The sequence below is a fragment of the Pseudophryne corroboree genome, assembly GCF_028390025.1.
Source record: "Pseudophryne corroboree isolate aPseCor3 chromosome 3 unlocalized genomic scaffold, aPseCor3.hap2 SUPER_3_unloc_26, whole genome shotgun sequence".
Classification (NCBI taxonomy): Eukaryota; Metazoa; Chordata; class Amphibia; order Anura; family Myobatrachidae; genus Pseudophryne; species Pseudophryne corroboree.
This window is the reverse complement of record NW_026967515.1, coordinates 1009251-1030176: the sequence shown is the minus strand read 5'-3', so window position 1 is coordinate 1030176 and position 20926 is coordinate 1009251. Positions and strand designations below refer to the sequence as shown.

General features: G+C 49.3%; 1 protein-coding gene across 1 annotated transcript in view; it reads right to left on the bottom strand.

Moving 5' to 3' along the window:
- Positions 1–20926, bottom strand: part of LOC134983842 (oocyte zinc finger protein XlCOF6-like) — a 79985-nt gene that overhangs the window by 46657 nt on the left and 12402 nt on the right. The window contains exons 2-4 of the mRNA XM_063949465.1: positions 14742–14890; positions 12529–12720; positions 11459–11909 (exon numbers count right to left, since the gene is read on the bottom strand). Of these exons, the coding sequence (XP_063805535.1) occupies positions 11459–11909; positions 12529–12720; positions 14742–14890 (792 nt within the window). The remainder of the gene's footprint in view (positions 1–11458; positions 11910–12528; positions 12721–14741; positions 14891–20926) is intronic.

Here is a 20926-nt window from a genome sequence, read left to right as displayed (position 1 = left end):
TTGCCATCTGGCCTCTCCACAGCACCGAGGGTGTTCACAAAGGTCATGGCGGAGATGATGCTCCTCCTACGCAAACAGGGAGTGAACATAATTCTATATCTGGATGATCTGCTGATAGAGGCATCTTCCAAGGAGAGTATTGCACTCTCACCTCAACTACTCTGGGATCATGGGTGGATCCTGAACCTTCCAAAGTCACATTTGGAACCGACAAGGAAACTGCCCTTCCTGGGGATGATACTCGACACGGAAGTGCAGAGGGTGTTTTCTACCGGTGGGGAGAGCGTTGGTGATCCTGTCAATTGTCAGGGATGTCATAAAACCTCCCCAAGTATCGGTTCATCAGTGCATTCGCCTTTTGGGGAAGATGGTAGCCTCCTATGAGGCTCTACAATACAGAAGATTCCATGCACTGTTCTTCCAGCTGGATCTCCTGGACAAGTGGTCAGGATCGAATCTTCACATGCACCAGCGGATACGCATGTCGCCGAATGCCAGATTTTCACTCCTCTGGTGGCTGCCAACTTCTCACCTGCTCCAGGGCCGCAGGTTCAGGATTCAGAATTGGATTCTTCTAACCACGGATGCAAGCCTCAAAGGTTGGGGAGCAGTCACCCAGGGGGAAAACTTCCAAGGAAAGTGGTCAAGCCGGGAATCTGTCTTTCAAATAAACATTCTGGAACTAAGGGCCATATACAACGGCCTTCTACATGCGGCACATCTACTGCAAGATCAGGCCATTCAAGTTCAGTCAGACAACGTCACAGCGGTGTCCTACATCAACAGGAGTGGTCTTCCTCAGCAGACACGATCTCCATCCACGGTGGGTGGGGTTTTAGATGGTGGGTGCTGTTGGCAATCAAGCCTCTATCAATGTGTGCATTTATATTTAATCAGAACACATACAGCACATTTTTCTAAACGGAGTCGGTTAGTAGGGGCATAGAGGGGAGGAGCCAGTACACTAATGATTTCTTAAAGTGCTAGGATCCAATAGACCCGATCTATACCCCATAGTACTAACACCGTCCCAGTATCCCCTAGAATGTTAAAGAAATTGGACATTCCTGTTGACAGTACTTCATGACACTTTACCTAAACCAATCCCGGAGGCGTTGTCTTCCGTCTCGAAGTAATATGATAAAGGAGTAAGACTGTTACAGACACTCAGGGGTAAATTTACTAAGGTCCCGATTTTGACCGAGATGCCGTTTTTTCTTCAAAGTGTCATCTCGGTCATTTACTAAACTCAAATCACGGCAGAGATGAGGGCATTCGTATTTTTTTGAAAGTAGTTGTAAAAAAATACGAATGAATACACCATCGGTCAAAATACGCCAGCAAATTAGTAGAACTCGGTCATTTACTAAAAAGTGCAAATCTCCAAAGAGGAAAGCACTGCCGTGAAAAATTACAAATCGCAAAAAAGTGCTAAAAAAAAGCAGACCTGATTTTTATATTCGTGATTGCATAGGCATGCAGGGATCCATGAGGTCCGTGCATGTCTATCAGTGGGAAGGGGTGGGAAAGTTGATTTTTTCACAAAAAAAAATGCGTGGGGTCCCCCCTCCTAAGCATAACCAGCCTCGGGCTCTTTGAGCCGATCCTGGTTGCAAAAATATGGGGAAAAAAATGACAGGGGTTCCCCCATATTTAAGCAACCAGCATCGGGCTCTGCGCCTGGTCCTGGTCCCAAAAATACGGGGGACAAAAAGAGTAGGGGTCCCCCGTATTTTTAAAACCAGCACCGGGCTCCACTAGCTGGACAGATAATGCCACAGCCGGGGGTCACTTTTATATAGTGCCCTGCGGCCGTGGCATCAAAAATCCAACTAGTCACCCCTGGCCGGGGTACCCTGGGGGAGTGGGGACCCCTTCAATCAAGGGGTCCCCCCCCCCAGCCTCCCAAGGGCCAGGGGTGAAGCCCGAGGCTGTCCCCCCCCATCCAATGGGCTGCGGATGGGGGGGCTGATAGCCTTTGTTGTAATTGAAAAGATATTGTTTTTAGTAGCAGTACTACAAGTCCCAGCAAGCCTCCCACCGTGAAAGTATAATTTTATTACATACATACACACATACATACATACTTACCTTATGTTCCCACGCAGGTCGGTCCTCTTCTCCAGTAGAATCCAAGGGGTACCTGTTGAAGAAATTATACTCACGAGATCCAGGGGCCCAGGGTCCGTGGAGAAATCCTTTGTAATCCACGAACTTAAAAAAAAAAAAAAAAAACGCTTACCCGAGCCACGCACTAAAAGGGGACCCATGTTTTCACATGGATCCCCTTTTCCCGACTGCCAGAAAACCCACTCTGACTTCTGTCTAAGTGGGTTTCCTCAGCCAATCAGGGAGCGCCACGTTGTAGCACTCTCCTGATCAGCTGTGTGCGCCTGTCTTCACTGACAGGCAGCACGCGGCACTGTTACAATGTAGCGCCTATGCGCTACATTGTAACCAATGCTGGGAACTTTCTGCCCTGCGGTTGACCTAAAGTGACGTCCTGCTGACCCTGGGCCCCTGGATCTCGTGAGTATAATTTCTTCAACAGGTACCCCTCAGAGTTTGTTTCCTACTGTAACATGTGCCAACTGGGACTAAGTTACTGGGCATGGATCTATTCTTGGGCCGGATTTATTTGCTCTTCTTATGGGTATAAAATGTATATTTTTATCTTTATATCCTGTGCTATGTATGAGATACACCAGAGTGTGTGGGGAGGAGACTGGTCAGATCTCTGGGCTGGGAACACACAGTGACATGATGTGAGGGGGAGAGCAGGAGTATAAATGGGGCTGATGGCTCCTGATGTATGAGATACACCAGAGAGTGTGGAGGAGACTGGTCAGATCTCTGGGCTGGTAACACACAGTGACATGATGTGAGGGGGAGAGCAGGAGTATAATAGGGGCTGATGGCTCCTGATGTATGAGATACACCAGAGAGTGTGGGGAGGAGACTGGTCAGATCTCTGGGCTGGTAACACACAGTGACATGATGTGAGGGGGAGAGCAGGAGTATAATAGGGGCCGATGTCTCCTGATGTATGAGATACACCAGAGAGTGTGGGGAGGAGACTGGTCAGATCTCTGGGCTGGTAACACACAGTGACATGATGTGAGGGGAGAGCAGGAGTATAATAGGGGATGATGGCTACTGATGTATGAGATACACCAGAGAGTGTGGGGAGGAGACTGGTCAGATCTCTGGGCTGGTAACACACAGTGACATGATGTGAGGGGGAGAGCAGGAGTATAATAGGGGCTGATGTCTCCTGATGTATGAGATACACCAGAGAGTGTGTGGAGGAGACTGGTCAGATCTCTGGGCTGGTAACACACAGTGACATGATGTGAGGGGGAGAGCAGGAGTATAATAGGGGCTGATGTCTCCTGATGTATGAGATACACCAGAGAGTGTGGGGAGGAGACTGGTCAGATCTCTGGGCTGGTAACACACAGTGACATGATGTGAGGGGGAGAGCAGGAGTATAATAGGGGCTGATGGCTCCTGATGTATGAGATACACCAGAGAGTGTGGGAGGAGACTGGTCAGATCTCTAGGCTGGAAACACACAGTGACATGCTGTGAGGAGGAGAGCAGGAGTATAATAGGGGCTGATGGCTCCTGATGTATGAGATACACCAGAGAGTGTGTGGAGGAGACTGGTCAGATCTCTGGGCTGGTAACACACAGTGACATGATGTGAGGGGGAGAGCAGGAGTATAATAGGGGCTGATGTCTCCTGATGTATGAGATACACCAGAGAGTGTGGGGAGGAGACTGGTCAGATCTCTGGGCTGGTAACACACAGTGACATGATGTGAGGGGGAGAGCAGGAGTATAATAGGGGCTGATGTCTCCTGATGTATGAGATACACCAGAGAGTGTGGGGAGCAGATTGGTCAGACCTCTTGGCTGGTAACACACAGTGACATGATGTGAGGGGAGAGCAGGAGTATAATAGGGGCTGATGGCTCATGAAGTATGAGATACACCAGAGAGTGTGGGGAGGAGACTGGTCAGATCTCTGGGCTGGTAACACACAGTGACATGATGTGAGGGGGAGAGCAGGAGTATAATAGGGGCTGATGTCTCCTGATGTATGAGATACACCAGAGAGTGTGGGGAGGAGACTGGTCAGATCTCTGGGCTGGTAACACACAGTGACATGATGTGAGGGGGAGAGCAGGAGTATAATAGGGACTGATGGCTCCTGATGTAGGAGATACACCAGAGAGTGTGGGGAGGAGACTGGCCAGATCTCTGGGCTGGTAACACACAGTGACATGATGTGAGGGGGAGAGCAGGAGTATAATAGGGACTGATGGCTCCTGATGTATGAGATACACCAGAGAGTGTGGGGAGGAGACTGGTCAGATCTCTGGGCTGGTAACACACAGTGACATGATGTGAGGTGGAGAGCAGGAGTATAATAGGGACTGATGGCTCCTGATGTATGAGATACACCAGAGAGTGTGGGGAGGAGACTGGTCAGATCTCTGGGCTGGTAACACAGTGACATGATGTGAGGGGGAGAGCAGGAGTATAATAGGGACTGATGGCTCCTGATGTATGAGATACACCAGAGAGTGTGGGGAGGAGACTGGTCAGATCTCTGGGCTGGTAACACACAGTGACATGATGTGAGGGGGAGAGCAGGAGTATAATAGGGACTGATGGCTCCTGATGTATGAGATACACCAGAGAGTGTGGGGAGGAGACTGGCCAGATCTCTGGCCTGGTAACACACAGTGACATGATGTGAGGGGGAGAGCAGGAGTATAATAGGGGCTGATGGCTGCTGATGTATGAGATACACCAGAGAGTGTGGAGACTGGTCAGATCTCTGGGCTGGTAACACACAGTGACATGATGTGAGGGGGAGAGCAGGAGTATAATAGGGGCTGATGTCTCCTGATGTATGAGATACACCAGAGAGTGTGGGGAGGAGACTGGTCAGATCTCTGGGCTGGTAACACACAGTGACATGATGTGAGGGGGAGAGCAGGAGTATAATAGGGCTGATGGCTCCTGATGTATGAGATACACCAGAGAGTGTGGGGAGGAGACTGGTCAGATATCTGGGCTGGTAACACAGTGGCATGATGTGAGGGGGAGAGCAGGAGTATAATAGGGGCTGATGGCTCCTGATGTATGAGATACACCAGAGAGTGTGGGGAGGAGACTGGTTAGATCTCTGGGCTGGTAACACACAGTGACATGATGTGAGGGGAGAGCAGGAGTATAATAGGGGCTGATGTCTCCTGATGTATGAGATACACCAGAGAGTGTGGGGAGGAGACTGGTCAGATCTCTGGGCTGGTAACACACAGTGACATGATTGAGGGGGAGAGCAGGAGTATAATAGGGGCTGATGGCTACTGATATATGAGATACACCAGAGAGTGTGGGGAGGAGACTGGTTAGATCTCTGGGCTGGTAACACACAGTGACATGATGTGAGGGGAGAGCAGGAGTATAATAGGGGCTGATGTCTCCTGATGTATGAGATACACCAGAGAGTGTGGGGAGGAGACTGGTCAGATCTCTGGGCTGGTAACACACAGTGACATGATGTGAGGGGGAGAGCAGGAGTATAATAGGGCTGATGGCTCCCGATGTATGAGATACACCAGAGAGTGTGGGGAGGAGACTGGTCAGATATCTGGGCTGGTAACACAGTGGCATGATGTGAGGGGGAGAGCAGGAGTATAATAGGGGCTGATGGCTCCTGATGTATGAGATACACCAGAGAGTGTGGGGAGGAGACTGGTCAGATCTCTGGGCTGGTAACACACAGTGACATGATGTGAGGAGAGCAGGAGTATAATAGGGACTGATGTCTCCTGATGTATGAGATACACCAGAGAGTGTGAGGTGGAGACTGGTTAAATCTCTAGGCTGGTAACACACAGTGACATGATGTGAGGGGAGAGCAGGAGTATAATAGAGGCTGATGTCTCCTGATGTATGAGATACACCAGAGAGTGTGAGGAGGAGACTGGTCAGATCTCTGGGCTGGTAACACACAGTGACATGATGTGAGGGGGAGAGCAGGAGTATAATAGAGGTGATGGCTCCTGATGTATGAGATACACCAGAGAGTGTGGGGAGGAGACTGGTCAGATCTCTGGGCTGGTAACACACAGTGACATGATGTGAGGGGAGAGCAGGAGTATAATAGGGGCTGATGGCTCCTCATGTATGAGATACACCAGAGAGTGTGGGGAGGAGACTGGTCAGATTTCTGGGATGGTAATATACAGTGACATGATGTGAGGGGGAGAGCAGGAGTATAATAGGGGCTGATGGCTCCTGATGTATGAGATACACCAGACAGTGTGGGGAGGAGACTGGTCATATCTCTTGATGGTAACACAGTGACATGATGTGAGGGGGAGAGCAGGAGTATAATAGGGGCTGATGTCTCCTGATGTATGAGATACACCAGAGAGTGTGGGAAGGAGACTGGACAGATCTCTGGGCTGGTAACACAGTGACATGATGTGAGGGGGAGAGCAGGAGTATAATAGGGGCTGATGACTCCTGATGTATGAGATACACCAGATAATATGGGGAAGAGACTGGTCAGATCTCTGGGCTGGTAACACACAGTGACATGATGTGAGGAGAGCAGGAGTATAATAGGGGCTGATGGCTCCTGATGTATGAGATACACCAGAGAGTGTGAGGTGGAGACTGGTTAAATCTCTGGGCTGGTAACACACAGTGACATGATGTGAGGGGGAGAGCAGGAGTATAATAGGGGCTGATGGCTCCTCATGTATGAGATACACCAGAGAGTGTGGGGAGGAGACTGGTCAGATTTCTGGGATGGTAATATACAGTGACATGATGTGAGGGGGAGAGCAGGAGTATAATAGGGGCTGATGGCTCCTGATGTATGAGATACACCAGAGAGTGTGGGGAGGAGACTGGTCAGATCTCTGGGCTTGTAACACACAGTGACATGATGTGAGGGGAAGAGCAGGAGTATAATAGGGGCTGATGTCTCCTGATGTATGAGATACACCAGAGAGTGTGGGGAGGAGACTGGTCAGATCTCTGGGCTGGTAACACACAGTGACATGATGTGAGGGGGAGAGCAGGAGTATAATAGGGGCTGATGGCTCCTGATGTATGAGATACACCAGAGAGTGTGGAGACTGGTCAGATCTCTGGGCTGGTAACACACAGTGACATGATGTGAGGGGGAGAGCAGGAGTATAATAGGGGCTGATGTCTCCTGATGTATGAGATACACCAGAGAGTGTGGGGAGGAGACTGGTCAGATCTCTGGGCTGGTAACACACAGTGACATGATGTGAGGGGGAGAGCAGGAGTATAATAGGGGCTGATGGCTCCTGATGTATGAGATACACCAGAGAGTGTGGAGACTGGTCAGATCTCTGGGCTGGTAACACACAGTGACATGATGTGAGGGGGAGAGCAGGAGTATAATAGGGGCTGATGTCTCCTGATGTATGAGATACACCAGAGAGTGTGGGGAGGAGACTGGTCAGATCTCTGGGCTGGTAACACACAGTGACATGATGTGAGGGGGAGAGCAGGAGTATAATAGGGCTGATGGCTCCTGATGTATGAGATACACCAGAGAGTGTGGGGAGGAGACTGGTCAGATATCTGGGCTGGTAACACAGTGGCATGATGTGAGGGGGAGAGCAGGAGTATAATAGGGGCTGATGGCTCCTGATGTATGAGATACACCAGAGAGTGTGGGGAGGAGACTGGTTAGATCTCTGGGCTGGTAACACACAGTGACATGATGTGAGGGGAGAGCAGGAGTATAATAGGGGCTGATGTCTCCTGATGTATGAGATACACCAGAGAGTGTGGGGAGGAGACTGGTCAGATCTCTGGGCTGGTAACACACAGTGACATGATGTGAGGGGGAGAGCAGGAGTATAATAGGGGCTGATGGCTCCTAATGTATGAGATACACCAGAGAGTGTGGAGACTGGTCAGATCTCTGGGCTGGTAACACACAGTGACATGATGTGAGGGGGAGAGCAGGAGTATAATAGGGGCTGATGTCTCCTGATGTATGAGATACACCAGAGAGTGTGGGGAGGAGACTGGTCAGATCTCTGGGCTGGTAACACACAGTGACATGATGTGAGGGGGAGAGCAGGAGTATAATAGGGGCTGATGGCTCCTGATGTATGAGATACACCAGAGAGTGTGGAGACTGGTCAGATCTCTGGGCTGGTAACACACAGTGACATGATGTGAGGGGGAGAGCAGGAGTATAATAGGGGCTGATGTCTCCTGATGTATGAGATACACCAGAGAGTGTGGGGAGGAGACTGGTCAGATCTCTGGGCTGGTAACACACAGTGACATGATGTGAGGGGGAGAGCAGGAGTATAATAGGGCTGATGGCTCCTGATGTATGAGATACACCAGAGAGTGTGGGGAGGAGACTGGTCAGATATCTGGGCTGGTAACACAGTGGCATGATGTGAGGGGGAGAGCAGGAGTATAATAGGGGCTGATGGCTCCTGATGTATGAGATACACCAGAGAGTGTGGGGAGGAGACTGGTTAGATCTCTGGGCTGGTAACACACAGTGACATGATGTGAGGGGAGAGCAGGAGTATAATAGGGGCTGATGTCTCCTGATGTATGAGATACACCAGAGAGTGTGGGGAGGAGACTGGTCAGATCTCTGGGCTGGTAACACACAGTGACATGATGTGAGGGGGAGAGCAGGAGTATAATAGGGGCTGATGGCTACTGATATATGAGATACACCAGAGAGTGTGGGGAGGAGACTGGTTAGATCTCTGGGCTGGTAACACACAGTGACATGATGTGAGGGGAGAGCAGGAGTATAATAGGGGCTGATGTCTCCTGATGTATGAGATACACCAGAGAGTGTGGGGAGGAGACTGGTCAGATCTCTGGGCTGGTAACACACAGTGACATGATGTGAGGGGGAGAGCAGGAGTATAATAGGGCGGATGGCTCCTGATGTATGAGATACACCAGAGAGTGTGGGGAGGAGACTGGTCAGATATCTGGGCTGGTAACACAGTGGCATGATGTGAGGGGGAGAGCAGGAGTATAATAGGGGCTGATGGCTCCTGATGTATGAGATACACCAGAGAGTGTGAGGTGGAGACTGGTTAAATCTCTGGGCTGGTAACACACAGTGACATGATGTGAGGGGAGAGCAGGAGTATAATAGAGGCTGATGTCTCCTGATGTATGAGATACACCAGAGAGTGTGAGGAGGAGACTGGTCAGATCTCTGGGCTGGTAACACACAGTGATATGATGTGAGGGGGAGAGCAGGAGTATAATAGAGGTGATGGCTCCTGATGTATGAGATACACCAGAGAGTGTGGGGAGGAGACTGGTCAGATCTCTGGGCTGGTAACACACAGTGACATGATGTGAGGGGAGAGCAGGAGTATAATAGGGGCTGATGGCTCCTCATGTATGAGATACACCAGAGAGTGTGGGGAGGAGACTGGTCAGATTTCTGGGATGGTAATATACAGTGACATGATGTGAGGGGAAGAGCAGGAGTATAATAGGGGCTGATGGCTCCTGATGTATGAGATACACCAGACAGTGTGGGGAGGAGACTGGTCATATCTCTTGGCTGGTAACACAGTGACATGATGTGAGGGGGAGAGCAGGAGTATAATAGGGGCTGATGTCTCCTGATGTATGAGATACACCAGAGAGTGTGGGAAGGAGACTGGACAGATCTCTGGGCTGGTAACACAGTGACATGATGTGAGGGGGAGAGCAGGAGTATAATAGGGACTGATGGCTCCTGATGTATGAGATACACCAGAGAGTGTGGGGAGGAGGCTGGTCAGATCTCTGGGCTGGTAACACACAGTGACATGATGTGAGGGGGAGAGCAGGAGTATAATAGGGGCTGATGACTCCTGATGTATGAGATACACCAGAGAATATGGGGAAGAGACTGGTCAGATCTCTGGGCTGGTAACACACAGTGACATGATGTGAGGAGAGCAGGAGTATAATAGGGGCTGATGGCTCCTGATGTATGAGATACACCAGAGAGTGTGAGGTGGAGACTGGTTAAATCTCTGGGCTGGTAACACACAGTGACATGATGTGAGGGGGAGAGCAGGAGTATAATAGGGGCTGATGGCTCCTCATGTATGAGATACACCAGAGAGTGTGGGGAGGAGACTGGTCAGATTTCTGGGATGGTAATATACAGTGACATGATGTGAGGGGGAGAGCAGGAGTATAATAGGGGCTGATGGCTCCTGATGTATGAAATACACCAGACAGTGTGGGGAGGAGACTGGTCATATCTCTTGGCTGGTAACACAGTGACATGATGTGAGGGGGAGAGCAGGAGTATAATAGGGGCTGATGTCTCCTGATGTATGAGATACACCAGAGAGTGTGGGGAGGAGACTGGTCAGATCTCTGGGCTGGTAACACAGTGACATGATGTGAGGGGGAGAGCAGGAGTATAATAGGGACTGATGGCTCCTGATGTATGAGATACACCAGAGAGTGTGGGGAGGAGGCTGGTCAGATCTCTGGGCTGGTAACACACAGTGACATGATGTGAGGGGGAGAGCAGGAGTATAATAGGGGCTGATGACTCCTGATGTATGAGATACACCAGAGAATATGGGGAAGAGACTGGTCAGATCTCTGGGCTGGTAACACACAGTGACATGATGTGAGGAGAGCAGGAGTATAATAGGGGCTGATGGCTCCTGATATATGAGATACACCAGAGAGTGTGGGGAGGAGGCTGGTCAGATCTCTGGGCTGGTAACACACAGTGACATGATGTGAGGGGGAGAGCAGGAGTATAATAGGGGCTGATGGCTCCTGATATATGAGATACACCAGAGAGTGTGGGGAGGAGACTGGTCAGATCTCTGGGCTGGTAACACAGTGACATGATGTGAGGGGGAGAGCAGGAGTATAATAGGGGCTGATGGCTCCTGATGTATGAGATACACCAGAGAGTGTGGGGAGGAGGCTGGTCAGATCTCTGGGCTGGTAACACACAGTGACATGATGTGAGGGGGAGAGCAGGAGTATAATAGGGGCTGATGGCTCCTGATATATGAGATACACCAGACAGTGTGGGGAGTAGACTGGTCAGATCTCTGGGCTGGTAACACACAGTGACATGACGTAAGGAGAGCAGGAGCATAATAGGGGCTGATGGCTCCTGATATATGAGACACACCAGAGAGTGTGGGGAGGAGACTGGTCAGATATCTGGCTGGTAACACAGTGACATGATGTGAGGGGGAGAGCGGGAGTATAATAGAGGTGATGGCTCCTGACTCCCCCACTGGGCAAATACAGTTCCCTAATTTGTACTGACAGAGGAGGGTGTAGGATAAGAGATTGCTGTAGTGACTGAGCAAGGAGAATATATGACTCTTTTCTGTAATAAGTGTTTATTACTCACCTCTGCTGATATCTGTAGGGATCTCCTCCTCCTTACACTGCTGATCACCCCTCACATACGTCTCTTCTTCTCCCTCTATATCTTCTGCCTTCATATCAGTCACATACGTCTCTTCTTCTCCCTCTGTATCTTCTGCCTTTATATCAGTCACATACGTCTCTTCTTCTCCCTCTATATCTTCTGCCTTTATATCAGTCACATACGTCTCTTCTTCTCCCTCTATATCTTCTACCTTCATATCAGTCATATACGTCTCTTCTTCTCCCTCTATATCTTCTGCCTTTATATCAGTCACATACGTCTCTTCTTCTCCCTCTATATCTTCTGCCTTTATATCAGTCACATACGTCTCTTCTTCTCCCTCTATATCTTCTGCCTTTATATCAGTCAAATACGTCTCTTCTTCTCCCTCTGTATCTTTGACTTTAATATTATTTAATTGGGCTTCACCCTATGTAAACCATTAATAAAAGATTGTAAAATTGTTGATTTCAGTAATGGATTAAACAATACAAATATAATGACACACACAGCTGCTCTACACATCATATAGTGACAGTCACTTTGGTATATTGGGGAGACCCTAAATCCCACCTACCTGATCCTCACCTCTTCAGGCATAACCCAGACAAGTACCCCTGGTGTTACTGTATAATGTCCCATTCCCAGCAGTCACCTCTCCAGTCATCACCCAGACACGTCCCCTGGTGTTACTGTATAATGTCTCATTCCCAGCAGTCACCTCTCCAGTCATCACTCAGACACGTCCCCTGGTGTTACTGTATAATGCCCCATTCCCAGCAGTCACCTCTCAATTCATCACCCAGACCCCCCCCATGTGTTACTGTATAATGCGCCATTCTCAGCAGTCACCTCTCCAGTCATCACCCAGACACAACCCCTGGTGTTACTATATTGCCCCATTCCCAAGCGGTCACCTCTCCAGTCATCACCCAGACACGTTCCCCGGTGTTACTGTATAATGCCCCATTCTCGGCAGTCACCTCTCCAGTCATCACCCAGACACGTCCCCCGGTGTTACTGTAGAATGCCCTATTCCCAGCCGTCACCTCTCCAGTCAGCAACTGAATGATCTTCTTGGTGAGTTCCAGGATCTTCTGATCATTTTGTCTCTCATGTGTCAGTGAGTGAGGTGGAGGCACGGTGATGGGGCTCTGGGTTCTACTCAGTCCCCCTGATACAGGGGGATGGCTGCTGGTTGTCTCATACTCATCGGATGTCTTCTTCACTATTGTGTAATCCTGTGTAATGGTGGAGACATCAAATATCAATATATACACTCCCAAATCCCCTCACCTCCCCAGTCATGTCCCTGTATTATTACTATAGATATGTGATGTCACTGTGACACTCCCAGATCCCCTCACTTTCTCAGTCATGTCCCTGTATTATTACTATAGATATAAGTGATTTTTCTGTGACGCTCCCAGATCCCCCAAACTCCCTAGTCATGTTCATGTATTATTACTATAGATATAAGTGACATCACAGTGACGCTCCTAGATCTCCTCACGTCCCCAGTCATGTCCCTGTATTACTATAGATATAAGTGACGTCACTGTGACTCTCCCAGACCCCTTCAATTCCCCAGTCACGTCCCTGTATTATTGATATAGATATAAGTGAGGTCACTGTGACTTTACCAGATCCCCTCCCCTCCCCAGTCATGTCCCTGTATTATTACTATAGATATAAGTGATTTCACTGTGACGCTCCCAGATCCCATCACCTTTCCAGTCATGTCCCTGTATTATTACTATTGATGAGTGACATCACTATGAAGCCCAAAGATCCCTTCACCTCCCCATTCATGTCCCTGTATTATTACTATAGACAAAAGTGACATCACTGTAACACTCCCAAATCCCCTCACCTCCCCAGTCATGTCCCTGTATTATTCCTATAGATATGTGACATCAAAGTGATGCTCCCAGATCCCTTCAACTCCCCAGTCAGGTCCCTGTATTACTATAGATATGTGATGTCACTGAGACACTCCCAGATCACCTCACCTCCCCTGTCATGTCCCTGTGTTATTACTATAGATATGTGACATCACTGCGCTGCTCCCAGATCCCCTTTCATCCCCAGTCATGTCCCTGTATTATTACTATAGATATAAGTAATGTCACTGTGACGCGCCCAGATCCCCTCACCTCCCAAGTCATGTCCCCATATTATTACTAGAGATACAAGTGATTTCACTGTGATGCTCCCAGATCCCCCCACCTCCGCAGTCAAGTCCCTTTATTATTACTATAGATATAAGTTACTTAACAGTAACACTTCAAAATCCCGTCACCACCCCAGTCATGTCCCTATATTATTACTATAGATATAAGTGACACTGACATCGCAGTATTATTAGTATAGATATGTGACCTCACTGTTACGCTCCGATTCCCTAAACTCCCCAGTTGTATCCCTGTATTATGACTATAGATATTAGTAATGTCACAGTGACGCACCCAGATCCCCTCACCTCCCCAGTCATGTCCCTGTATTATTACTATAGATAAAAGGAATTTCACTGTATAGCTCCAAGAGCCACACACCTCATTAGTCATGTCCCTGTATTACCATAGATATAAGTGACATCACTGTGACACTCCCAGATCCGCCCCACCTGCCCAGTCATGTCCTTGCATTATTAATTTAGATATAAGTGATGCCACAGTGATGCTTCCAGTTCACCTCACCTCTCCAGTCATGTCCCTGTATTATTACTATAGATAAAAGTGATGTCTACAGTGACACTCCCAGACTCCCTCACCTCGCCAGTCATGTCCCTGTATTATTACTATAGATATAAGGTCACAGTGATGCTCCCAGATCCTATCACCTCCCCAGTAATGTCCCTGAATTATTACAATAGATATAAGTGATGTCACTGTGACACTGCCAGATCTATTCACCTCCCCAGTCATGTCCCTGTATTATTAGTATAGATATAAGGTCACTGTTACGCTTCCAGATCCCCTCACTCCCCCAGTCATGTCCAATTTATTAGTATAGATATAAGGTCACTGTGATGCTCCCAGATCCTCTCATCTCCCCAGTTATGTCCCTGTATTATTACTAGAGATATAAGGTCTCTGTGACACTCCCAGATCCCCTCACCTCCCCAGTCATGTTCCTGTATTGTTACTATAGATATAAGTGATGTCACTGTGACACTCCCAGATCCCCTCACCTCCCCAGTCATGTTCCTGTACTGTTACTATAGATAAAAGGTCACTGTGACGCTCCCAGATCCACTCACCTCCCCAGTCAGCAGGTAGATGATCTCCAGGGTGATATTTATTATCCTCTCAGTCCTGTGACTCCTGTCCTTGTCCATCCTCAGTGAATCAGAGAGAATACAGAACGTGTGATGTGTAATAAAGACTCCGTTCCTCACAGCTGGAGTTCCTGGAATAAATATAACACATAAAACATATTGCACATGTAACATAGTTAATGTGGAATAGAGTGGCCATTAAGTATCCTATTCCCCCTCCCCACAGCCATAGAGTCCTGGTCAGTGTCTCCAAGGTTCCCGTGATCCAGCCCCATAAGGCTGTACTGCATAGTGGGCCTGATCTAGAGTGTAGCGCTATTGTAGATGGAGTCACAATGAGCTGATGTTCGGTACACCGCTCATGTGCACGACCCGTACGGAGCATGTGCTCTATGTGTCCTGAGTTGTCAGACGAGTATGGCTGCAGGAGACAGGCAGGGGAAAGGCGGCAGGAGACAGGCAGGGGAAAGGCGGCAGGAGACAGGCAGGGGAAAGGCGGCAGGAGACAGGCAGGGGAAAGGTGGCCGGAGACAGGGAGGTGGGCAGCAGGGTGGGGATGGCAGGAGACAGGCAGGGGAAAGGCGGCAGGAGACAGGCAGGGGAAAGGCGGCAGGAGACAGGCAGAGGAAAGGTGACAGGAGACAGGCAGTGGAAAGGCGGCAGGAGACCTGGCAGGGGAAAGGGTTCAGGAGACAGGCAGTGGAAAGGCGGCAGGAGACAGGCAAGGGAAATATTGCAGGAGACAGGCAGGGGAAAGGCGTCAGGAGACAGGTAGGGGAAAGGTTGCAGGCGACAGGAGACAGGCTTGGGAAAGGTTGCAAGAGACAAGCAAAGGAAAGGCGGCAGGAGACAGGCAGGGGAAAGGCGGCAGGAGACAGGCAGGGGAAAGGTGGCAGGAGACAGGCAGGGGAAAGGCTCCAGGAGACAGGCAGGGGAAAGGCTGCAGGAGACAAGCAAGGGAAAGATTGCAGGAGACAGGCAGGGGAAAGGCGGCAGGAGACAGGCAGGGGAAAGGCGGCAGGAGACAGGCAGGGAAAAGGTGGCAGGAGACAGGCAGGGAAAAGGTGGCAGGAGACAGGCAGGGAAAAGGTGGCAGGAGACAGGCAGGTGGGCAGCAGGGTGGGGGTGGCAGGAGACAGGTAGGGGAAAGGCGGCAGGAGACAGGCAGTGGAAAGGTGGCAGGAGACAGGCAGTGGAAAGGTGGCAGGAGACAGGGAGGGGAAAGGCGGCAGGAGACAGGCAGGGGAAAGGTGGCTGGAGACAGGCAGGTGAAAGGTGGCCGGAGACAGGCAGGGAAAGGTGGACGGAGACAGGGAGGTGGGCAGCAGGGTGGGGGAGGCAGGAGACAGGCAGAGGAAAGGCGACAGGAGACAGGCAGGGGAAAGGTTGCAGGAGACAGGCAAGGGAAAGCTTGCAGGAGACAGGCAGGGGAAAGGCAGCAGGAGACAGGCAGGGGAAAGGCTGCAGGAGACAGGCAGGGAAAAGGTGGCAGGTGACAGGCAGGGGAAAGGCGGCAGGAGATAGGCAGGGGAAAGGCGGCAGGAGACAGGCAGGGAAAAGGTGGCAGGTGACAGGCAGGTGGGCAGCAGGGTGGGGGTGGCAGGAGACAGGCAGGGGAAAGGCGGCAGGAGACAGGCAGGGGAGAGGCGGCAGGAGACAGGCAGGGGAAAGGCGGCAGGAGACAGGCAGGGGAAAGGCGGCAGGAGACAGGCAGGGGAAAGGCGGCAAGAAGCAATGTGGCAGATGTATTAACCTGGAGAAGGCATAAGGAAGTGATAAACCAGTGATAAATGGAAGGTGATAAACACACCAACCAATCAGTTCCAATATGTAAATTAACAGTTAGGAGGTGATTGGCTTGTGCGTGTATCACCTTGCATTTTTCACTGGTTTATCCCTTCCTTATGCCATCTCCAGGTTAATACATCTGCCCCAATATTTATTCTCAGGAGATTGAATAAATTCTTAATCATTTGTAATAAAAGTTGAAGTTTTATTCTTTGAGAATATCTCATTATTTCTTCACAAGAGTGCGCCCACAAAGAAGTCCACTTTCTTTCTCTTGTCACTGTGGCACTCCCAGGTCCTCCTCACCTCCCCAATCATATCCTTGTATTATTACTATAGATATTAGTGAGGTCATTGTGACACTCCCAGATCCCCTCACCTCACCAGTCACATCCCTGTATAATTACTATAGATATAAGTGATGCCACTGTGACATTCCTAGGTCCCTCTCACCTCCCCAATCATGTCCCTGTATTATTATTATTATAGATATTAGTGAGGTCACTGTTACATTCCCAGAACTCTCACCTCCCCAGTCATGTCTCTGTATTATTACTATAGATATAAGTGATGTCACTGTGACACTCCCAGATCCGATCACCTCCCCAATCATGTCCCTGTATTATTACTATAGATATTAGTGAGGTCACTGTGACATTCCCAGGTCACGCTCACCTCCCCAGTCATGTCCCTGTATTATTACTATAGATATAAATGATGTCACTGTGACAGTCCCAGGAGTGTGATATACATTTGCTTTATACTGCTCCAATTATCATCTGTTACACATGCCAGGGATATTATGGTCTCTGCTTTAATATATCCTAGAATTTGAGCAATATCTTCAATCCCCACAATTTCATATAATAAGATTAATAATAATAACAACAACAACAACACTAAAGGCTGCACCCCAGTATAAAAATAATAACATATGTCTTTATTAACAGGACACCACAGGTTGCTCCTCCTGTATAATAATAATAATAATAATAATTATAATGACACCACAGGCTACTCCCCATGTATTATAATAACAGGACACCACAGGCTGCTCACCCTGTATAATAATAACAGGACACCACAGGCTGCTGCTCCCTCTGTATAATGATAATATTAATAATAATAATAATAATAATAATAATAAGAACAACAACAACAACAACTGGATTCCACAGGTTGCTCCTCCAGTATTATAATAGTAACAGGACACCACAGGCTGCTTCTCCTGTATTATAATAATAACAGGACACCAAAAGCTGCTCCCCCTGTATAATAATAATAAATAAGAATTTACTCACCGGTAATTCTATTTTTCGTAGTCCGTAGTGGATGCTGGGGACTCCGTAAGGACCATGGGGAATAGACGGGCTCCACAGGAGACTGGGCACTTTAAAAGAAAAGATTAGGTACTATCTGGTGTGCACTGGCTCCTCCCTCTATGCCCCTCCTCCAGACCTCAGTTAGGGAAACTGTGCCCGGAAGAGCTGACACTACAAGGAAAGGATTTTGGAATCCAGGGTAAGACTCATACCAGTCACACCAATCACACCGTACAACTTGTGATAACCTTACCCAGTTAACAGTATGAACAACAACTGAGCATCACTCAAAAGGATGCCACATAACAATAACCCTTTATTAAGCAATAACTATATATACGTATTGCAGAAAGTCCGCACTAGGGACGGGCGCCCAGAATCCACTATGGACTGCGAGAAATAGAATTACCGGTGAGTAAATTCTTTTTTTATCTAACGTCCTAGTGGATGCTGGGGACTCCGTAAGGACCATGGGGATTATACCAAATCTCCCAAACGGGCGGGAGAGTGCGGATGACTCTGCAGCATCGAATGGGCAAACACAAGGTCCTGCTCAGCCAGGGTATCAAACTTATAGAATCTTGCAAACGAGTTTGATCACGACCAAGTAGCAGTTCGGCAAAGCTGTAAAGCCGAGACCCCTCGGACAGCCGCCCAAGAAGACCCCACCTTCCTCGTGGAATGGGCTTTCACTGATTTTGGATGCGGCAAGCCAGCCGCAGAATGAGCCTGCTGAATCGTGTTACAGATCCAGCGAGCAATAGTTTGCTTTGAAGCAGGAGCACCCAGCTTGTTGGATGCATACAGGATAAACAGCGAGTCCGTCTTCCTGACTCCAGCTGTTCTGGTGACAAAAATCTTCAAAGCCCGGACTACGTCCAGCAACTTGGAGTCCTCCAAGTCACGAGTAGCCACAGGCACCACAATAGGTTGGTTTAAATGAAAAGATGACACCAACTTTGGGAGAAATTGGGGGCGAGTCCGCAATTCTGCCCTGTCCATATGGAAAATCAGATAGGGGCTTTTACATGACAAAGCCGCCAACTCTGACACACGCCTAGCCGATGCTAAGGCCAACAGCATGACCACCTTCCGTGTGAGATACTTAAGTTACACGGTCTTAAGTGGCTCAAACCAGTGGGATTTCAGGAAATCCAACACAACGTTAAGATCCCAAGGTGTCACTGGTGGCACAAAAGGGGGCTGAATATGCAGCACTCCCTTTACAAACGTCTGAACCTCAGGCAGTGAAGCCAGTTCTTTTTGAAAGAAAATGGATAGGGCCGAAATCTGGACCTTTATGGACCCTAATTTTAGGCCAATAGTCACACCTGACTGTAGGAAGTGCAGAAATCGGCCCAGTTGGAATTCCTCTGTAGCGGCCTTCCTGGCCTCACACCAAGCAACATATTTTCGCCATATACGGTGATAATGCATTGCTGTCACATCCTTCCTAGCTCCTATCAGCGTAGGGATCACTTCATCCGGAATGCCCTTATCCTTTAGGATCCGGCGTTCAACCGCCATGCCGTCAAACGCAGCTGCGGTAAGTCTTGGAACAGACAGGGCCCCTGTTGCAACAGGTCCTGTCTGAGAGGCAGAGGCCATGGGTCCTCTGTGATCATTTCTTGTAGTTCTGGGTACCAGGTTCTTCTTGGCCAATCCGGAACGATGAGTATTGTTCTCACTCCTCTTTTTCTTACTATTCTCAGTACCTTGGGTATGAGAGGAAGAGGAGGGAACACATAAACCGACTGGAACACCCACGGTGTTACCAGTGTGTCCACATCTATCGCCTGAGGGTCCCTTGACCTGGCGCAATATCTTTTTAGCTTTTTGTTGAGGCGGGACGCCATCATGTCCACCTGTGGCCGTTCCCAACGATTTGTTATCTGTGTGAAGACTTCTTGATGAAGTCCCCACTCTCCCGGGTGGAGGTCGTGTCTGCTGAGGAAGTCTGCTTCCCAGATGTCCACTCCAGGAATGAACACTGCTGCCAGTGCTTGCACGTGATTCTCCACCCAACGAAGAATCTTTGTGGCTTCTGCCATTGCCACCCTGCTTCTTGTGCCGCCCTGTCGGTTTACATGGGCGACCGCCGTGATGTTGTCTGACTGAATCAGCACCGGTTTGTCTCGAAGTAGGGGCTCGGCATGACTCAGAGCGTTGTATATGGCCCTAAGTTCCAGTATGTTTATGTGCAGACAAGTCGCCTGACTTGACCACAGCCCTTGGAAGTTTCTTCCCTGAGTGACTGCCCCCACCCTCGGAGGCGTGCATCCGTGGTCACCAGGACCCAGTCCTGAATGCCGAACCTGCGGCCCTCGAGAAGGTGAGCACTCTGCAGCAACCACAGAAGAGACAGGGTGATCAGCCGATGCATCTGAAGATGCGATCCGGACCACTTGTCCAACAGATCCAACTAAAAGATCCTCGCATGGAACCTGCCGAAGGGAATGGCTTCGTATGAGGCTACCATCTTTCCCAGGACTCGCGTGCAGTGATGCGCCGACACCTGTTTTGGTTTGAGGAGGTCTCTGACCAGAGTCACGAGCTCCTGAGCCTTCTCCTCCAGGGAGAAACACCTTCTACTGGTCTGTGTCCAGAATCATGCCCAGGAAGGGCAGACGTGTCGTAGGAATCAGCTGCGACTTTGGAATATTCAGAATCCAGCCGTGTTGCTGCAACACTTCCCGAGAGTGTGCTACGCTGAACAACAACTGCTCCCTGGACCTCGCCTTTATAAGGAGATCGTCCAAGTACGGGATAACTGTAACTCCTCGCTTCCAAAGGAGTACCATCATTTCCGCCATTACCTTGGTAAATACCCTCGGTGCCTGGACAGACCAAACGGCAACGTCTGGAATTGGTAATGACAGTCCTGTACCACAAACCTGAGGTACTCCTGGTGAGGTGGATAAATGGGGACATGCAAGTACGCATCCTTGATGTCCAGAGATACCATAAAATCCCCCTCTTCCAGGCTTGCAATGACCGCTCTGAGCGATTCCATTTTGAACTTGAATCTCTTGAGATAAACAGGGATTTTAAATTCAG